This window comes from Trichoderma reesei (genome assembly GCF_000167675.1).
Source record: "Trichoderma reesei QM6a unplaced genomic scaffold TRIREscaffold_1, whole genome shotgun sequence".
Taxonomy (NCBI): domain Eukaryota; kingdom Fungi; phylum Ascomycota; class Sordariomycetes; order Hypocreales; family Hypocreaceae; genus Trichoderma; species Trichoderma reesei.
In genome coordinates, this window is record NW_006711148.1 from 3,295,191 (window position 1) to 3,315,333 (window position 20,143).

General features: G+C 54.2%; 5 protein-coding genes across 5 annotated transcripts; 3 read left to right on the top strand and 2 right to left on the bottom strand.

The window, feature by feature from the left end:
• Positions 1 to 1,932: 1,932 nt before the first annotated feature.
• On the top strand, positions 1,933 to 4,035 carry TRIREDRAFT_21373 (germinal center kinase; the record flags this gene model as incomplete). The annotated part of the gene is made up of 4 exons (XM_006960941.1): positions 1,933 to 1,987; positions 2,051 to 2,118; positions 2,195 to 2,362; positions 2,425 to 4,035. 4 exons carry the CDS (start codon positions 1,933 to 1,935, stop codon positions 4,033 to 4,035), a joined length of 1,902 nt encoding a protein of 633 aa, XP_006961003.1.
• A 619-nt stretch (positions 4,036 to 4,654) lies between these two features.
• On the bottom strand, positions 4,655 to 6,434 carry TRIREDRAFT_53995 (uncharacterized protein; the record flags this gene model as incomplete). The annotated part of the gene is made up of 8 exons (XM_006961835.1): positions 4,655 to 4,824; positions 4,971 to 5,270; positions 5,374 to 5,544; positions 5,601 to 5,688; positions 5,843 to 5,870; positions 5,925 to 5,956; positions 6,019 to 6,261; positions 6,363 to 6,434. 8 exons carry the CDS (start codon positions 6,432 to 6,434, stop codon positions 4,655 to 4,657), a joined length of 1,104 nt encoding a protein of 367 aa, XP_006961897.1.
• Positions 6,435 to 8,642: 2,208 nt separating this feature from the next.
• On the top strand, positions 8,643 to 13,319 carry TRIREDRAFT_103282 (uncharacterized protein; the record flags this gene model as incomplete). The annotated part of the gene is made up of 4 exons (XM_006961383.1): positions 8,643 to 8,816; positions 8,892 to 12,149; positions 12,219 to 12,419; positions 12,480 to 13,319. 4 exons carry the CDS (start codon positions 8,643 to 8,645, stop codon positions 13,317 to 13,319), a joined length of 4,473 nt encoding a protein of 1,490 aa, XP_006961445.1.
• An 874-nt stretch (positions 13,320 to 14,193) lies between these two features.
• On the bottom strand, positions 14,194 to 15,227 carry TRIREDRAFT_53318 (uncharacterized protein; the record flags this gene model as incomplete). The annotated part of the gene is made up of 4 exons (XM_006961836.1): positions 14,194 to 14,312; positions 14,568 to 14,685; positions 14,760 to 14,808; positions 15,049 to 15,227. 4 exons carry the CDS (start codon positions 15,225 to 15,227, stop codon positions 14,194 to 14,196), a joined length of 465 nt encoding a protein of 154 aa, XP_006961898.1.
• A 1,639-nt stretch (positions 15,228 to 16,866) lies between these two features.
• TRIREDRAFT_119931 (fatty acid elongase) lies at positions 16,867 to 18,292 on the top strand (the record flags this gene model as incomplete). The annotated part of the gene is made up of 3 exons (XM_006961384.1): positions 16,867 to 17,543; positions 17,626 to 17,908; positions 17,973 to 18,292. Exons 1-3 carry the CDS (start codon positions 17,124 to 17,126, stop codon positions 18,290 to 18,292), a joined length of 1,023 nt encoding a protein of 340 aa, XP_006961446.1. The 5' UTR covers positions 16,867 to 17,123.
• Between the last annotated feature and the right edge of the window lie 1,851 nt (positions 18,293 to 20,143).

Consider the following 20,143-nt stretch of genomic DNA (forward strand, 5'->3'; position numbering starts at 1 on the left):
TGTGTGCAACAAGGACAAGCAGGTGTCTGCAGGCGCCGGCCGTAGGTACCTAGTAGGTATGAGTCTTACCTATGGATGCACCTACGAATCGAGTCCTTTCTTGCCAGCTGCACAAGAACTGGAAACTTGGAAGCCAAGTGTCGGTAGCGTCGCAATTTTGACGTACATACAGTACCTCATCCTGACAGAGTATGGACAAGTCTCTCGGATTGGGCTGCATCAAGCGAGATTGCGGCAAGGCATGGACGCAGCTCCAAGGTCCGCTTCTCAGCATTTCCCCCCCTCCGTGCTGGAGCTGGAGCTGGAGCTCTAGAAACCTTGGAACGCAGCGGCGGGACTGGCCGAAGCAGCGCAACAGGAGCTGCCGGCGACGCCTTGCACACATGCACCCAGCGACAAAGTACCTAAGTGGGCGTTGCCGGGGCGACTCAGAGTCGGCAGCGAGTGGCTGGCGGAAGGGAGCGCGGCCCCTCTGTTAGCGCCAGGCGAGGCGCTGTGCGATGGCGCTAGCAGAGCCTTGAGAGGAACTGGACCTGCGAGCTGCGGCATGTACGAGTACATGTAAGCTGTAAGACGGGCGGGTGTGACTGTGTCGTGTGTCTGGCATTTTTGAGGTGGCTGGGGACCGGGCGGGTTCTCATGGCGACCGCTGCAGAGCCTCCCTTTATGGCGCATGCGCTTTTGCGTCGCCGACGATCAAATCAGATGCTGCCTATTCCCTAGGGAGATCTTAGTATGACGGCCTTAAGAGAGCCGGAGCCTGCTGTAGCCGAGGCCAGCCTGGAAGGATGAATGCAAGGCACATTAGTGAAGTGCTCGTCTGTACCTCATTTGAAGGCGCCTCCATCATGTACATGTAACGATGACGATGGCAGCTGAAGCTGTGGGTGCTAGTACCTACCGGTAATAGCTCCTTTGGGTGCTCCCTGTTGTACCGCGTCTACCGCGACTCGCAGATGACACGGTCTGGTCATGTACCTACTTTGCCTCGTACCTCTACTGAACTTCAGGTCAGCTGCTGCCATCTCCAGCCCCCCCGATATCCGCATGCACTGCTGGGTTGCCATGCAGCAAGAGCTGGAAACTGCATGGAGTGCTTTCGTGCATTGGCGTGGGCAACGAGCTGCATGTTTGTTGATCCCGTCTCTCAGCAGCTCAGCTGCGCGTTGCATCAAGGTATGCTGCATGTCGTCGCATTCTGGTCGTTCAATCCAGCAGATACTGTACCTAAAGGCCATCAGATGTGACCAGACTCTCTAGTACCGCTCATTCGGCAGTGCTCAGGCCCTCCACTTGCCAGAGCTCTCTCTAGGTAGCTCTAGCTGCCATGAAAATGACGACTAGCGGCTCTCAGACCAACGGGAGCTGCCCGCCAGCCACCACTACATCCAAGGTACTTATACACTTGTACCTGTCCGTCCTAAAGCGGGCCACTGTAAACAAAAGCTGAACCTGGAAGCCTTGAACCTTGACGGGAAGCTTTTCCAAGTCCTTACCCCTGATACTCTGGTACTTAGTAGCTGCCCGCAGCTCCACAACCGTCCGTTCGTTCTCAGTCCTTCAACCTTGGCCTCGACGCAATCAGAGTCGGGCTCTACCTTATTACTGCATGCTGTTTCTAGGTACAACTATTATACGATACTCCCTACTGTACTGTACAGCCGCGGCCACAGTCGACGCTCCTGAACGGATCGCTCTTGGCCTGTTTCGGCGCAGACGTCGACAGCGCCGAAACAACCTTGACCCTGAAGTTCCACCGCTCGCTGCTCAGTCCCGACGGGAAGCCAATTTCGACCAAGCTCGAGATTCCCAGCTCCACGACCCTTGCGCCCAGCTGCCTTGTTTCAATCTGCGCTGGGCCCTGCCCTGTCCGCCTGTGCCGGCGCTGGAGAGCGACCAAGGGATAGCAAATATCGCTTCAGCCTCGCCGAGATGGCAGACGGCGACAGTCTTGCCGACAACTACCAGGTGCTGGAGGAGCTCGGCCGTGAGTCCGGCCCTGTTGAGGACGAGCGCTTGTTTGCATCACATTGCTAACCCGCAACCACAGGAGGCAGTTTCGGCGTCGTCTACAAGGGCATTGACAAGATCACCGGCGAGACTGTGGCGATCAAACATGTGAGAGCTCTCTTGCTCGGCAGTGCGCTGATGTGCCGGAAGAAGAGCCTTGGATTAACCTTATCGTGCCTCGCAGATCGATCTCGAGTCCAGCGATGATGACATCCAGGACATCCAAGCCGAGATTGCTGTTCTCAGCACCTGTGCCAGCCAGTATGTCACCCAGTACAAAGGCTCCTTTCTGCGAGGCCACAAGCTGTGGATTATCATGGAGTATCTGGGCGGCGGGTCCTGTCTCGATCTGGTAGGCTGCTCATGACGTTTCCTCCCATCATGACCCCGTTGCTAACCAGCCTTGCCCCGTAGCTGAAACCGGGAACCTTTTCCGAGGCTCACATCGCCATCATCTGCCGTGAGCTCCTCTACGGGATCCAATATCTGCATAGCGAAGGCAAGATTCACCGCGATATCAAGGCGGCCAATGTTTTGCTGTCAGATGCTGGCAAGGTGAAGCTGGCCGACTTTGGTGTCGCCGCCCAGCTCACCAACATCAAGTCTCAGCGCAATACGTTCGTTGGCACTCCGTTCTGGATGGCTCCGGAAGTGATCCAGCAGGACGGGTACAGCTTCAAAGCAGACATCTGGTCCTTGGGCATTACCGCCATGGAGATGGCCAATGGAGAACCTCCTCTGTGCCACATACACCCCATGAAGGTGCTGTTCCAAATTCCCAAAAACCCACCACCAAGGCTGGCAGGTCACTTTAGCAAGGACTTTCGAGACTTTGTGGCTCAGTGCCTTACGAAAGAGTGCGCCCGTCGGCCCACTGCCAAGGAGCTGCTGCGACACAGGTTCATCCGTTCGGCGGGCAAAGTGGAGGCTCTCCAGGAGCTCATCATGCATAGGCAGATGTGGGATGCGAACCGGAATCGCCAAAAGCATGCCATGTACTACCAGGAAACGGTGCAGCCCATCTCAGCCAAGAACAACGACGTCGAGGCCTGGGTGTTTGACACTGTGAAGTCGGCTGCTCCGCCGAAGCGACCGACTGTCAGGCATCGCAAAACATCTTCAGTGCTGTCCACTGCAGAAGAGTCAATCCGCAAACTGGACATCAACGAGAGCTCTCTCAGTCCCTCGTCCCCTGCTACAAGCACTGTTCGCAAGGCGACGGTCCGGCGCAACCCTTCCATCATACAGGTTCCCTCGCCGTACGCTAATGGCTCACCTCGAGGCCCTAACGTTGCCCCGAAAAGACCCCTTCAGCCGGATACGTCGTTTGGCAATTCTTCTGGATCGACTATGCGTCTGTCCAGAGGAGCTCCGGCGAATAGCCCGTCTGGCCTGCGCGGGAGCAGAAGTGCAACTCCCGATGACGATGTCTTCGTCGACGAGAATGCAGCTAGGCTGTCGCCGGCCGTTACGCCATGCGAACCCCATAACAAGGAGGGTGTCTTGGGGCGAAGGCTCTGGTCCAAGGCATTGGAACCTACGCTTGCTAGCCTACACACGCAGACGTTTACGAAGCGAAAGCAAGAAGCGCTGGCCAAGGTGTCCGAAGCCTTTGCTGCCTTGGACGCAGTCGATCCCGAGGGAGCCTACTACTTGATGCACAACCTCGTCCTCGCCGTGAGCCAAGACGACAAGCTGGACGCGGCGTTACTGCGCCATCGGGATCAAAAGGTTCCAGATGATGGCACTCCTCAAGGGACGGTGCTTGTTAAGAATTCGACGCCGTCAGCGAGCCCTGTCAAGTTGGCGCCTGGTTCCGCAAACACTCGCTACAAGAGCCAACGCCGGCGCCAGCTTGAGTCGCCGCTGTCTAGGGAGTCGCTCCGAGGACAAGACAAGCCAGCCATTGAGGAGAAGTATCCTGGACGGGAAGCTCAGCCGGGCATGGAGCACTGCAAGCAACTGTCCGACGTGCTCTACAATCGGTGGGCGGATGGTCTGCGGATTCGGTGGCCGGCCATATAGTCTCACAAACCGAGACCACGCCCGCAGGGCTGCGTTCAACGAAGCGCCTACAAAGAGGATGCGATCTCAATCGACGTTGAGCAACTTGGGTTCTTTACGCGGAGTTGAGGCACCAACAATGTGCTTTTGCCATTCTGTTTCATGCGATATAATCACGGCTTTGCATATCGAGTCCAAGTTCGTAGGTGGAAAGCGACAATGGGGAGGAAACGAGGCGTTTAGGATCTGTGTCTACTTGGCCTGGATTTGGAGGCTGGCGAAGGAAATGGAGCACATATTTTCGTTGGAATGAGCCCCTTTCTGTCAACATTGGGTGCCTTTTGGGTTTGAGATTCTTGTTCTTTCTCTTCTTCATCTACTTCTCTTCTGCTTCTTCTTCCTCTTCTTCGGTTTTTCATCTCAGTTTTGTTTTCCATATTTCCTCTGTGTTTCTTTGTTGCCTCCAGGGTCTAGGGATAAGGGCGTTTCATAGGATGGTTCGATTTCTTTTGCTACCCGAGGTGTGGAATTATGTATGCAATCATGTAGACCAACATGAAACAAGAAGTGATAACTACATGACCAGTGTTCTATATTTCGGGTAAAGTGTTCTTCAATTCATTGGTCCAAGGTAGGTATTTCAAGACTCCTTTGTTTCGAGATCCAGCTTGATTCTCCAGTTCTTGAAGTCGTCTGTCAGGATATCGCCGTGTCCTGTCTCCTCGACTTTGTAGACTTCGATGACGGGTGAGTGAGCAGAACGCCGGGATATTCTCCAGACACCTTCGTCATTGATGGTTTGCGTGAGCCCTAGTCGAGGTTAGCACAAAAGTCGTAGACTACGGGCGGGTAAAAAAGCCATCGGGCTAAATATCATGGTCTTTGCTACACACAAAGTATTGTGACTTGTGTGTAGAAGGAGAGAGAGGAGGGGGGAAACAAAGGCAAAGACTGACACTCCAAGAACGCAGCCGCAAAGTTGACACAAATGTCGGCGTTCCAGGGGGCGTTCGGCCGCGCGTTGACCGTCTGGGGGATCTGCTGCGTCTCAATCTCCTTGATGTCGACGAGGACGCCGTCGCGAGTGCGGAAGCCGACGATGATTTTGGGCACGCCGAGGAGGAAGGACTGGATCCAGTACTTCATGAGCTTGCGGTGGAAGGCTTCCACGTCGCCGGCGTGGCGGATCTCAGAGCTCGTTTTGAGCTCGACCCAGTTGATGGGGGCGCCTTTTTCGTGGGGTTTGCTGTCCCAGACTGTGTTGTTTTTTTGGTTTGAATGTGAGGATCAACTCTGATGTGCTGCTTGAGGGTAATGGGCTTGGTACGTATATAAGATGGAGAAGATGAGACAACTTACTTGCATCGACTTCGCCTCCGAGGCAGAGGACCGTCTTGCCGATGCCTGTGCGTACGATGGAGCAGTATTGCTCCTTGTTGTTGACGACTTGGGTTTCTCTGCCCTCGATAAAGTCTCGCGAGGTCTCTGCCCATGGAGCGGGAAGCGTTGAGAGCGTCTCAAACTTGTAGCCTTGTATTGGTCAGCGGTGGAAAAGGCACCGAGTATCAAAAGGAGTTGGAATTGACCCCAAAATTGCATGACCTCGGGAGGCGGTCCCCTCCCGGGATTGCCGCGAGGCTCCTTTTGCCTCGAGAGCATCTTGTGTGCGTGGTTCTCTTCGATGAAGCTGTTGTTGATGGCATAAGGAGCTGCTCGGCTGGGTTGTATAATGGCTTGTATGGCTTACATGGTGCCCTGTTGAAGTTTGATTGTATCAGAGATGTGAATAAGGTATAAGTATCTAGTAGGTAGAGAGTGAAGAAGATACCTGGTATAATGTGGCATCCATTTCAAAGCTGCGACTTGTGTCAGATCGGTTGACAGCGGGAAGAGAGAAAGTGAGCTTCTACCCGTCATATTTCTCAAACGGCGCAGCCAATATCTATGCGGACTCTGTATCAACTACTACTGCTGCCTCGTGTGTCTGCATATCAGGGGCCGTACCTTGGTCATCATGCCTCTCCAGGTGACGATCTTTGCATCTATCCTCGTGCCTGTCTCCTGTTCGTGCAACATGATGGCCTTTAACAAGCTGTCGAGATGCTCATCTTGTGAATCATCATGCTTGATAAAGGTGTTGAACCCCCGAGACAGATCGGCCCCAAGCTGTGGAGGGTAATAGTATTTCAGGGATGAATCGTCAGGGCGATACTCATGGTTCTCGTCATAAGAGAAGCAGGCTATTTCCTGTTCAATATGGGACGTTAACGCTGTTGATCGAGTACTTGCGAGACAATTACACTAAGTATATGTAGATCTCCGGCAGGTTGTATTTTGCTTCGCCCTACCTTGGGTCTCTTGACGGGTTGGCTGGCGCCTACGAAGCGCATCACCGGCTGTACGGGGAAGCTCGGGGGCATCTTGGTGAGTATTCGCGACACGTGTGACCGCGTCGTCATGTGCTGGATTCTACTTCATTCGGCGGGTATGGACAGCTAAAGAGTGTGAGTGGCAGATGAAGAAGTATACAGAAAGCTACCTATCAGAAAGGCGGCTCAACTGCACGTGGAGATGAAATTGGATGTGAGATGTGAGGATAGGTAGAGTAAGGTATTACATGTAGTGAGTTGGAATGGGGTGAGGTTTGAGGCTCTTGGGGAGGGTCCACATAGGCCTTCCAGGTCTCTAGCGCGTTTGCTTAGAGGGCTGCCCGCTGAATTCCAGAAGCTTGGGGGGTCCTGTATAGAGCCACGGGTACCTAATACTTCTATGCAATAGGGGGCGCAGTATGAGTGTCCATGTAGCGCTACAAGACATGCGGCATGACGACCTCAGCACAGGTCAAACCAGCCGGCAGAATGGCGGTTGGACGGCAATTGAAGGCGTGCAGCTTCCAGGTTCTCATGCAGCCAAGCTGGGGATCGGATCGGATACGGTTATGCATCCAAGGACGCCACTGCAGTTCCGCAGCCGGGGCTAAAGAAACGTTTACTATAATTGATTAACAGCCCGCGTTTGGTTGCATTTCCTGGCCGGCAACTGGCAAGGGGAGGGAGATTCTGATAGGTCTGCATCTGGACGGCGAGGCTCGGAGAATTTTCTCGTTTGTTGCAGAGTTGCTGCACTGCAAGCCGTCGAGCCACTGAGAGGCATACAAGTGGTGATGCGCCTCCGTCTCTTGTTGAACAATCTGACTGTAAGGTATGTATCACCAGGGGACACATTTTTAGAAGCATGAGCAGGTGCAGGCAACCACGAATGATATTCTTGGTATTAACAAGAATAGCATTTTGAGTAGCACTTGTCATCTGCAGCCGTGATAGGTAGAGCGGGCTCTCTTTTACCTGAGGGCCTCGTGGACGAGTTGCTTGTCTCTTTTGCTTGTCAACCTCCTCTCCCTCGTCTTTTGTCCCCATTGTCGCTCGCTCTGCAGCCCATTGATGCCACTCATCTAGTATTATCAGCTGAGCGCAAGGTGAGCTCAAGTCCTTTGTCGTCTGCTCTCCAGCACTGCCAGCCAGTGACGAGCCCACGGCCGGCCAATTCCAGCTACCGGGCAATAATAGCAGAAAGTAGCACCAACAGGCCTCGCAGGTGAATCCGCGGCGACCCGGGCAAAGGTGAGCAGGGAATGACTGGTTTCGCATGTTTGTTTGGCCCAACAGTGCACCCAACAATAGCATCGCGCGCAAGCCCGTCAATGGGCAACGCAAGTGTTTGTGCCGGAACCACGAGGTCAAGCAAAAAGTCAGGCCAAGGTCAGGTCAAAGGTACGAAGTACGTCAAAGGGAGCGGAGGGGCCAGCAGAGGAGATTAAGTCGGGCGTTGAGGCCAAGCGAGATTCTTTCCTCTTGCAACTCTTCAACCGCAAATTGTTCTGTTCGCCCTCCAGCTTGTTACTTGTGCAGCGCCTCTACAGTCTCCTGGGAATCCGTTCAAACGGCCATTGTCTTCTCTTTCTCTTTCTCTTTCTCTTTCACTGTTTCTTCCTCTTCCTCTCTTCCATCTACCAATACAAATCTGCAACATCCGTACCAAATATTCTCTTTCACCTCAATACCAAAGGTACATACATACCTTACATCAGCACCGATACGATACCTACGATACCTTACGAGAAGGTACGACACGCTCGCGCTCGAAGAAACCCGCCAGCCTCGCAAATCCCATCACCAACAGCCCGCACAGTCTCGTGTGTCCTTGTCTGACACCACCAGCTCTCCCTCCCCTGTCAAAGCGGTCGGAGCTTCGCCTTGCAACTCGCCCCGCCAGCCAACCAGCGCATTTCGCCTCGCTGGAATCCAGAGGTTGGCGCCTCCACGTGATTACCCGGCCGGCAGCTCCCCAGCCAAAAGAACTCGCCCTTCTGTCGCATCGCCCTTGTCCGACCTTCTGAAATCGTCGCTGGTGGGCCGCTGGCGCATCTCAGCCTCGCCTCTCCAGTCACTCGACTTACATCTAGTCGTGCGCAGCGTCCAGCGCAGAGTCCGCCAGACGCTTTTGGCCCGGGGCCGCCTGGCTTACAGCAACAGCTTCCAGTGCCGCGGAGCTGTTCCGGTCTCTCCAGCTTATTCGCAGGGCAGAACCAACTCTCCCCGGATATCCGCTGATTCGTCTCATTCAGGCCAATGCCGTCAAAGCCACGCAAGGCCACTTCAAAGAAGTCCAAGCCCCCCGAGGCGGAAGCTGAATTCTGGGAGATTACGGGTATTCTTGCCGAGAAGACCGTCAAGAAATCCGTCAAATACCTTGTCCAGTGGCAGGACGATCCCGTCACCGGAAAGAAGTTCCCTCCTGAGTGGGTGAGTATGGCGTGATGCACGCCACTTACATGCTTCAATGCGCGTGGTTGAACGTTTGACTAACCTTGATCCCAGGTTTCTGAGGTAACACCTGCGGCCAAAAAGGAATGGGAGAGCATAAAGGCTGAGAGGCGTCTCCAAGAAGACCAGCAGCAGGCGCAGCAGCAGCAGCAGCAGCAGCAGCAGCAGCTTGAGCGACAGGCTGAAGACCAAGCTGAACCGGGACCAGCGCCGGACCCGGAGATAGGCCCCAAGAAGCAGCAGCATCATCGTCATCAGCAGCAGCAACAGCAGCAACAGAAACAGCATCAGCAACAGCAACAGGAGCAACAAGGACAGCCAGAAGACCAGAAGGCGTCCTCATCAGATTCAGACAGTGACGATAGCCAGCCGCCGCGTCCTGCTCAACGACGGCGTATCGACCAAGGTCAGAAGAAGCGTCCCCGTTCAGCCTCATTGTGTTCGGCATCTTCACTTGGCTCTCGTGCTCCGCCGCGTAAGGTACTCAGAAGCGACACTGGCGGGTCTCTTGAGCCTCCCGTGTCCCTTGTGTCTTCACCCTCGATCCCTTCGCCATCTGAAGTCTCGGAGCTACCTGAAGCAGTCGTCGCAGACCTTCCCGAAGTTGTCGTCTCGGATCTGCATGACGGAGTCGCATCTGACCTGTCTGACGAAGTCCTCTCGAAACATAATTCGCCAGATAGGTCTCGGTCTATGGTGGTGGCGATCCCCGAGCCTTCGAACCTCGATCCAGCTGATTATCTGAGCATCTTTGGTTCGCAATCGCAATCGAGCGGCAATTCTACGCAGCAGGTAGCCGAACGCGAAACTCAGGGCAGCCTGCTCTCCATCACACAGAGCAGCCAAGCCCCAGCGATCCAAGGGATTGAGAGTCAAGAAACTGTGGGTCAAGCGACTGTGCCCGACTCCCAGGAGACATCGGATCAATCTTGGACCCAAGCTCAGGTTGACTTGTTGCCTCCATCTCGCACGTTGACTGATCCCCAGCCTCAAGGCAGCTTACCAGACTCCAGCTCGCGCGTCATCCCAGATTCTCTCGAGGATCCCTCCACAACGGCGACACATCAGTCCAAGGCAACTCAAGACCGACAGGCATCTTCACCGTCAAAGTCTCGCAACGCATCCGAGGCCCCCCTTCAGGAGTCTCATGAAACTGGCAGTTCTGACATTCCTTCACACCAGCCCGAGCAGCTGAGAGAGGCCACAGACATCCACAGCCCTTCTTTGTCCGAATCTGTGTCACACAGCACGCCAGCCCCCCGTGCGACACAGCTTCCGGGTTCGTCAAGCTCGGCAGAGGCTATACCCACGCAATCAGACGCAAGCCCAAGGTTTCTTACTCAGCCACCCTTTTCGCTCGTCCTGGAGCCTCCGCAGAGTTCTGTGCCCAGTCGAATCCTTGAATCGCCTGCCCATCCAGTTGCGGAGGTTGTTTCCACCACTACCTTCGGGACTTCCTCTGCGTCAGATCCAGGAGCTTCTCAGGCCGCTCAAATCGTCGCCCGCGTTTGGGACCCACCAACTCAACATCTTGGGGACAGCCCGTCCCCGTCCGAGTCCGAACAGATCCGCCATCAACTGGAGGCCGTTGCTGTTCCATCACAGCCAGTAGCGCCGGCAGGTCTCACGAGGCATCCAAGAGCAACTGCAACACCGCCGACAAAGCATTCGACCCCGCTCAGCCTTTACAAGCGTCGAAGGATGGAGAACGAGACTCCGGAGCAAGCTGCCGAGAGGCGGCGATCGACGTTGGACGCAGAGCTCTCACAGATATTCCGCTTTGACGATGATGACGACGATAAAGCTCCTTCTGCACATGCTACCAGTCAGCCAACGGCCCAGCAGGTGCAGCACGACCAGGTCTTGGCTAACGAAAACGTCGAGCACGTTGCGCCAGCAGATGAGAGAAGCGCGCCTCATGCCCACACTGAGTTGCCCATGCATTCGACCGATATGCACCATGCCGTCGAGTTGCCCAGCAGCCAAGGCCATGATCAGCACGAGAGCATGGGTCCAGTAACAGCTAATGCGGCTGTTGTGGTACCTGAAATCCAGGGGGTCGCCGCTTTAGATACAGCAGCGGAATCACAAACCCCAACTCCACACCAACCGGTTGCCGCTGAGTTGGCCGATATTTTCGGCTCAGCTTTCGTCGGAGCGGACCTGGAGCCACCCCCTACGACTGCCCCTGATTATATACACGCAGAGCCATCTACAGTCTCCCTTGCCGACATTAGTCGCCAACCAGAACCAGCATACAGAGATGTGCCTCTTATGTCTTTTATAAACCCGGAAGAAACCCTGATGCACGAGTCGTTCACGGACACTGCTCCCTCAGAGCAGGTTCAAGCCGAACATAGCCCCAGCGAATCATCGGCGTCTTTCACAGAACAGCCGTCAGCGGTTAAGGAGCATGTTGTTACTCTCCCTTATCAAGCGAGCTTGCGCGAGAAGTATGACACCATCATTGTCGCATACAAGAACTCAATCAAGGAGTTCAACAGGTCATTCAGCGACGAGGACTACTCAGAGCCAGATCAGTCCCTAGTCGCGCGCATTGACGAGCTGTTCAACAGCCTCTTGAACCTATGTGATTATCCGGGGGATGCGGTGGGCAGCGACCTGGAAAAGCTGTCTCCTGAGGATCAGGCCAGGTATTGCTGCGACGCGAACCCGAAATTCAACTTTTTACGTGAGCTGTTGAGAGGCGTTGAGAATCATCTCAACATCTTGATCGTCGCTCGCTCACCAGATCTCCTCCGTCTCCTTGGCCATTTAGCATGGGCTGTCAAGATGCCGTTTACTTGCAAGGCTACTGGCCACGTCGATCCAGGCGATTCAGGCTTCAGGATGGTCCTCGCACTGCCGACGGAGTTTGTTGACGCCCGGAAATTCGATGTCGTGATCGGATACGACCATTCGTTCAGACACTCTGCCGTCGCACAAGGATTATCAACCCACTCCAGTAGCGGCAGGCATCCACTGGTTTTGCAGCTCGTCACGACCCATTCCATCGAACATATTGATCTTCATATACCGGACGATCTGACTCTGCTGGAGCGCAAGAGCGTTCTGGTCTCCGCGATTGTGCGCGCTCGACAACTCGTGGAAAGGCCAGATCCCAACCAACCTGAGCCGCATGAAATTGCCGCCCAAATCATCGAGTACCTCTCGAGCGATGAAGAGCCTTTTTTGTGGGAACCGACTCCCGTCCCAGAGAACATACTTGATGTCTACGTCCACTCTCAATCGCGGTCGCAATTGCCGACCACCGCCCAACGCGACCTGGAAATTGGTCGCAAGCGCAAACATGTAGGTGTCCTCCAAGAAGCTGTGCCAACGGCATTACGTGTTGAGCTGCTAACAGTATGGTAAATGCAGAACGAATCGGATGACTCTGAGAACAAGCGAGCACGAGTGCTTTCTGCAAACGAGGTAGTGTCAGCGATTGGAACAGGTTTGCCTCCAGTTTCCGACGAAGTCAAGGCGCTGTTGAAGTATGCCACACCGAGGGCAGACACCTCTCGGCCACAAGTATTGATCAACGTACCGCATACTGCGTTGCAAGTATTGGCTGAAAAGGTATGTTCTTACAAAGTGACTATGCTCTTGCGTGTAGATATCTGGCTAACTTTGCCAAAGTTCTCGGATTACGAGCACCGCCTCGAAGCTTCCAATCGTGATGCAGAATACAGAGCTGTCATCACAAGCCTGGAGAAGCGGGTCAAGGAGTACGAAAGATCAACGCACATAATCTATGAGACCGAGCGTGTGGCGCTTCAAGACCGCTCTCGGTTCGAAGGCGAGAAGCGTAAGATCGAGGCTGCCATGCAATCTGCTGCGGCTCAGGCAGAGAGGGAAGCCGAGAAAGCGAGGAGGAAGATCTCGGAGCTGGAAACCACTGTGGCGCGGCTGACGCAAGACCCCAATGCCTCCGATCCGCAGGATACGCCTCTGGCAAGATCCGAGAAGCTCTTGCAGGAGGCGCAGGCTAAGATTGCTATGCTCGAGAAGCGGCTGGAGAATGCCCACAAAGAGGCAGACTATATTCGGTCGACATACCAGGACGCTGCCTCTAGGGCGTCTGAATTGCAGGCAGAAAATAACCAACTCAGGAAACAAAACGAGGATCTCAGCGAGAAAGCTGCTGAGAATTCAGTCCGGATTCATGAGATCCAGGAGCGCAACACTGCGCATATCTATCTCCAGCAGATTGCAGAGCTCAAGGCTCAGATCCAGAGCAGAGATATGGAGCTCGAGCGTGCTCGTGAAGAGCTTCGTCAGCTTAAGAACGGACGGCGAGAGACCCGGCAGTCTAGCGTACCGCGGAGTCCACGCATGGGCATGATGAGCCCGCGAACGATTGCCCGAGGGTACGGAGGCCCGTCTAGCAGGGGGGCCAGTCCTGCTGCGAGCGGCGACGGGATGCAGTTCTATGGTCAGCAGTCTGGAAATGGCCGATGGGATCATCTGAGGGGATGATGCGAGTGTCAGGCATGATATCCCTCGATTAACGCCATCTCCAGTCACTTGGGGGAGAGGAACTGGATGGGGAATATAGAGAGTTTGGACGAGGCTGTGTGATTCATGAGTTGATTTTCGTTGATACTTGGTATAGGTTTCGGGGGGGATGCCGTGCTCTTTCCCGTTTTCATTCCTTCGTCTTGTGTTACCTCCTTTTACTTCATTTCCTAGATTTTCTATTCGCGATGGTTTTTCTTTCTTTCCTACCTATTGTTGCAAAGGGTATTGGCACGAGGCAATTCGCCTCCAGGCGGGAATCAAGATGGATACGTGCTTAGGTATTTACATGGCATAAAGGAGGGTAGCTCAGGGCATTTCACATAAGAGGTACACCACACGGAATTGAATCGCATGCGCTATTGACAGCTCTGGGTCGTTGCCGGGGTTTCAACCGTGACTGCATATGGCCTTACTAGTAGCAGGTGCCCCAGTCCATATGGCAACGAGACGATGCAGCCGAGAGAGATAGAAAGTGTCATCTTTTTGTTTTCTTTTCATAGAGGTTGTTTGTTGAGTCAAGCTTTGTAGCTTTGCAACAACAGCAACCACAACAACAGTAGGGAGCAGTATACACTATATGCTTTCAATCACACTTATCAGACATTGGGTTTTGTAGGAAACTATACCTCCCGCTCTCCTTCTTGTTCTTCTTTTTTTCCCATTAAGAAAACCCGCCTTCACTTCTCTCGTCCTCCGCTTTCTTTTACCTTTCCAGCACTGAAACACCATACATCAACATTGTACAAGTCTTTCCTTTTTCTGCTCTGATTAACCCTCTCTCTCCCTGGTTTATAGGGGGGGTGGAGGGAAACATGGAAAAGGATAAGCGGGTTTATTTCTCCTCGGGGTAGAGGTCCTCCTTCAAGGGGACGCCGAGCTCTTCTCGCAGGGGCTTCAGCTCGTCGAGGTACTGCTGGTACTGGTTCTTGTTCTCGACCTTGGCCTTGATGCCTGTGTTGTAGTAGATGGAGCCCGTCAGTATGATTGCGCTTTCGACAGTATTGAGTTGTGATGTAATGCAAAGCGACGTGAGAGTGCTGCATGACGCAGAGACCATGATACCACAGTTCAAGCCTGCACCATTGTATCACGGCTCACACTCTGCGTCATGATATAGCACAGCTCAGAGGTGTCTTGACATGGCATGGCGCATCATCACCCCCCCAAAGGGTGGAGACGAGCTAGTGACTCAATTTCAAGGCGTACCTTCGAAAATGCGGACAGCAGTAGCAAAGTCGTTGACTCTCCGGGCGGCCTTGAGGGCAGCGGCGACGACGGAGGGCGAGGGGACGAGATCGTAGGCGAAGGCGTTGTTGAGGTTGCGCTAGAAAAATGTGAGCTTACGAGATAGGCAGTTTGGAGATCATACGATTGGGGGGTGTGTGTGTGTGGACGTACCTGGAGCTCGAAAACGTCCTGGACAGCGTCAAACTCCTTCTCGAATCTGCTCCGGGTGTCAGTCCCGCCCAATGGATGCGTAAAACCCAGCGATAGCAATGCACGGAGGCCGAGGTTCGTCTTTCTGGTTGTTTCCCTGGTTTCCGCCCACTCAAATGCTTTTTAATTTTCTCCTCCATCTCTCCGTCTCTTGTCCGTTGAAATTCCCTCCACGGCAGCGCATTTCCTCTCGATTTCCCCCCTCTCTCGTCGTGCATTGCGTATTGAAAGAAAGCGGTCGAGCCCTCACCTGGCAGTGAACTCCTCAAAGGTCTCCTCAGCATGCTCAGCCCGTCGGGAAGCAGAGACGCTGAAGGGGCGAGCGGCAGCAACGGCCGAGCGGGCAGCCAAGGGCGCGGGTCGGACGGCGGAGGCGCGGAGCATGGAGGAGCCGCGGGCGGCGGCGCGGAGCAGAGCGGCGGACTGCATTGTGTCGAAGGGAAAGCTGGCGAGAGAAGAAAAAGCGAGAGCCTTTTTGGAAGAGGAGAGGGAGGGGAGGAGAAACGGTTTCGTGGTGTGTCCTTTGGTGTTGAGGAAGCTTTCGGGACCCGAATGGCTGCAAAAGAGGTGATTTTGGCAGAGCATAATGGAGAAATCGTCTGAGGGCGGCATGATGACTAAGCGTGCGGCATTGCCTGATTTACCCGGCCAAAGCGGGACAACACGGTGCGAATTGGGAATCTGGCGGGGCTGCTTCTGGGCGTGGTTGAGCGGGGAAATATACAGTGCGCAGCGATTGCACGTACGGAGTCAAGGTTCTGATGGAATGGCTCAGCTTTTTCAATTACGCCAGTTTCTATTTGTCGAATCGAGCTGCTGATACCGAACCTCCGCTGCAGCTGAGCGGCGGTCGGTTTGCCGGGTTGCCATTGATTTGATAAGCCGGTATGCATGCACTTGAGATGCCGTGATATAAATCTACCTACAGTGTATGGTATCGCCTCAGCATGCTACTGATAGATTGTTTCTGTAAAAGGTCGTAGCAGCTGCTTGCCTTGATCAATAAGTGACGCGATCGGAAGGGATTGAGCGATCATACATAAGGTACTAATACAATCCTCGGTTCCGGGTGTCGGGGATCCTGGCCGCGGCAGCAAGCGGCGTCCAATTCCATCGGGATCCCGTTGATGTGCCTCGAGGCTGATGGGCTCTGCATTTCCTGCTACAGAATAGCAATTGGTGAAAGAGATTGTAATAGAGCCTCCATCGTGGTGTCGGTGGCGTGAACCGGACATTCCATGCCATACTCCAGGATCTTGCAGAGATAATGTAATCCAAGACAATGGATTGTTGAATCCCCAGCCAGCGAGCACAGGTCCAACAAGGCTCCAATGCTGGCCCTGTTTTCAGCTGCCGCCCTGTCCCGTGTCTCAGATGCACATATCCTAATAAAGTGACGGCATGTTCAAATTGCTTGCTACTACTACCTACTAGTACCCAGACTCACTACTACTAATAAGGCACTCTCCCTCATCAAATGCGTCGTCCAAGCACGGCGTCCGCGCGGCCCCGAAATTGCGGTTGGGTCGCATCAGCTCCAGATCTGTGGCCCATCAGATGCTCGCCGGGGCCGAGTCACGTGCCGTCGCTACTTACTGCTACTAGGTAGTACTAGCATCTCCGAACAGAATCTGAACTTTGGCAGACCTCGGATTGGCCGCCTGTCGAGCCAAGTCAAGCAGCACAAAGGCCCAATCACATGCGCCATTCGACAACTTGGCGTCACCGCCTGCAGACGCCAAATTTCCACTCTGGAAAAAGGGGACGAGCCGCTTTTGCACTTGGCCGGCGTTACTTCGCAGCCCAAGTAGCGGTACCTTGGCGCAAGCCGTCGAGGCCACCTGTTTGACCCGTCCAGGCGGTCGCGGATTTCTGCCGCGTCAAGTACTTGTACACGTATGCCCGTAATACCGCCTCAAATCCAACGCCGCGGCCTCGCCTGTGCTAAAAGTATTTCTTCCGCCCTCCTCCTACCACTTCGTCCTCTTTTCTCCTCCTCCATTTTCCTTTCCCCCCCCCTCCGTTGTGCGCGAGTCTGCCATTGTTTCTTCTTCCCGGCGTTGAGGTCGAAGCTCTACCCCTCTTTTTCTCGTCGCTCCTTCGCTGTGCAATCGATATTCCTTGCCTCGATTGGTCTGGCAATTGCAATTGAGTCTGGCCTCAAAAGTCGTTCCGCTTGATCGCGTCGCGTGTCCACTCGAGAGAGGCGGTCTTTTCAGTTTTCTTCCCCCTTCCCGCTTCTTCTGCTCTGTTCCCAGGCTCGCCAGCCGCTTAATTGCTTCATCTGAGACCTGTTCCGGAGTTTGCCTGTGCAACCTGCCCGCCATGGCCTCGGCTCCCGCCACGTTCTACGAGCAGTTGCCGCTCCCGACGCTCGATCGCCCCTTTGGCATCCATCTATGGCCCATCTTTGACAAGCTGTGGACGGCCGTCGTTGGCTACTCGGCCAATGACTTCAAGTTCGTGCCCTTCGAGACGCCCATGTCCACGCTCAAGTCGACGTCCATCTTCATCGTCGTCTACTACATCATCATCTTTGGCGGTCGAGAGTTGATGCGCAACCGCGAGCCCTTCAAGCTCAAGTCTCTCTTCCTCATCCACAACCTGTACTTGACCGCCATCAGCGCCTTTCTGCTGGCTCTCTTCATTGAGCAGCTGCTCCCTACCGTTGTCCGCAAGGGCATCTTCTTCGCCATCTGCAACCACGATGGTGGCTGGACTCAGCCCCTGGTCGTTCTCTACTATGTGAGTAAACAGTCTCGCGCGACAATTGATACGTGGCGGTATGGCCAGGATCAGAAAGCTAACGACGCGTGATATTCATTAGCTCAACTACCTCACCAAGTACCTTGAGCTGCTCGACACCGTCTTCCTGTTCCTCAAGAAGAAGCCGTTGACCTTCCTCCACTGCTACCACCACGGTGCTACCGCTCTTCTCTGCTACACCCAGTTGATTGGCCTGACCTCCGTCTCCTGGGTCCCCATTGTCCTCAACCTGACGGTCCACGTTGTCATGTACTGGTACTACTTCCAGAGCGCTCGTGGCGTCCGAATCTGGTGGAAGGAGTGGGTTACTCGTCTCCAGATCATCCAGTTCATCATTGACCTCGGTGAGTACCCTGCTACAATTTCCATCCATTCGGTGGGCATTGACTGACTCCCTTGGCAACACAGGCTTCGTCTACTTCGCCTCGTACACCTACTTCACCTCGACCTACTTCCCCTACATGCCCAATGCCGGCAAGTGCGCTGGTGAGGAGTTTGCTGCCTTTGCTGGCATTGGCATCCTCAGCTCATACCTGGTCCTCTTCATTTCCTTCTACTTCGCGACCTACAAGAAGGACGGCAAGGCTACTACTCGCAAGTCCCTGCGCCGCATGAGCCAGGCTCCTCTGCCTGACCCCGTCCACATGGCTTCCCACGTCGGCAAGTCCAGTGCCAGCACCACTGGGGCCAAGACCAACGGTGCCACTACCCGATCTCGCAAGGCTTAAGCTCACGCTTGGCGCCATCGAGAGCTCTGATCGACATTCTTTCCCAAGAAGGTCGATATGACTCAAAAGCTCTGACGTCCGATGACGACGAGCATCCTTCTTTTGACCTATATACTACGGACTTGAAGCACTTGCAGTTGCAAGGGCGATTACAAATTTTTAATCTCAGGTTGGACATGAGAACATTTGTTCTGGCAATGGAACCACTTAGATTCGCCCGACAGGCGATGATGGCATGTCTAATCCTATCATGACGACAAAGGAGAGGTGACGATGTTCTATATGGGCTAATACGGGGAACGGAGGGAAATGATATGGGAGGCGCAAGGTAGAGACGGCAGTCATTGTTACGAGAAAACGCCCGATACGCGGAGCTGCAATCGTACACTCGTACGGCAGCGTCACGGGCCAGGAAAGTCATGCCAACCTGGTCTTGGTTTTTCTTCCTCTTTTTTAATCATATTCTGCCTTTTGCTGTACTATACTTTATTTGTATGTATTCTCGATTCGCCTGGCATGCTCCTGGCCCAGGAGACGAGTTTCGATAGATGGGCTACGTGGCGGAGCGTACGGAGATTTGATTAGAGAGTCGGCGTACGAGATGAAAATGAGTCGTAATACTAGTGTTGGATCTCTTCACTGTCAAGGCACGTGTCAAAAGGTGGTATGTGATGGCCGTGATGTCGTTTGGGCACATGTCTGTGCCGTGAATATGCATGTGAAAAAGTAGGACAAGGCTGACCTTGGTCATTCACGTTTTCTGAGTGGGCAGCTGAAAGGAATAAACGCCGCTTAGTACAAATAAGCATATCTAAGCATAAGATGGTGCTGGGAGAATCCTGAGTAGACATGGAACGTAAGCTACCTTATTGTTGACATGCCAAGGGGGGAAGAAGAAGCCTCATGCAATCGTCCAATACGAGGCAGCGGAAAGGCAAAGCAGGAACAAATCGATTGGCGCCCGAGCGCGTGCCAGAAGAGAGCGAGCCCTGTGGAAGAGGGAAGAGGCTAAAAAAAAAAAAAAAAAAATTGCAGGCCTCGCTCATCACTGCCCATCAAATCAAAAACCAGTGGAGGTTTGCTTGCTGCGTCAGAAGGGGCGAAATTAGCAAGGAGCGAGAAGGCCGCAAATCATGACGAGACCCTGAGAGCCAATTGATATTCCAATACTACCAATGTCTCTTCCCCCGCATGAAATATGCGTGAGTGGCCCTCCATGCTGGAATTTTTGGCTGGGCGGGACAAAAGACCACCTAACGCACCCGACAGCAAACGTGTTGAATGCCAGCCATCGAAGGAGCGCCAATAGGTACCTAGTAATACCTAGGTAGGTAGGTAGGTCAGGCATGTAGGTACTTGTCCTCGACCGGGTTTGCGTGTTCATGTTCCCCCCCTCCTTGGCGATCCATTTCTAGCCACCAGAAAGAAGCTTGACAAGATATCGTGAATGGATTGGGACCGGGCTGTTGCCAGCTCGGGCAATAGGGAAAAAAGAAAAGCACTGGCCTTGGGCGCCACGCCTTCAAAACAGCACCCCCCCAAATGCGTGGAACTCTTCAGGTTCCCCCCCTTCACAGCCCCCGCCGCTAGGTTGTCAGTTGCTCGGCAGGTGCCTGAAGCTCCCTCTCATTAGCCGCTACAGGGAGCGCAAGGGCCGCTGGCTGGGGACCTGGCGGGTGGCTTCCCAGCGGAGGCTTCAGGCTCTCAGGTACCAGAACCAGCCTGGAGACGTGGACGGGCTTTTTTGGCACCACAAAGGAGCCGCTGTGGCGTGCAGAGCAGCTGCAGCAACGCCAATCGCCATCTGCCGTAGAATCCTCCACCAAGGGTCCTCCCATCATCTCCTTCTCT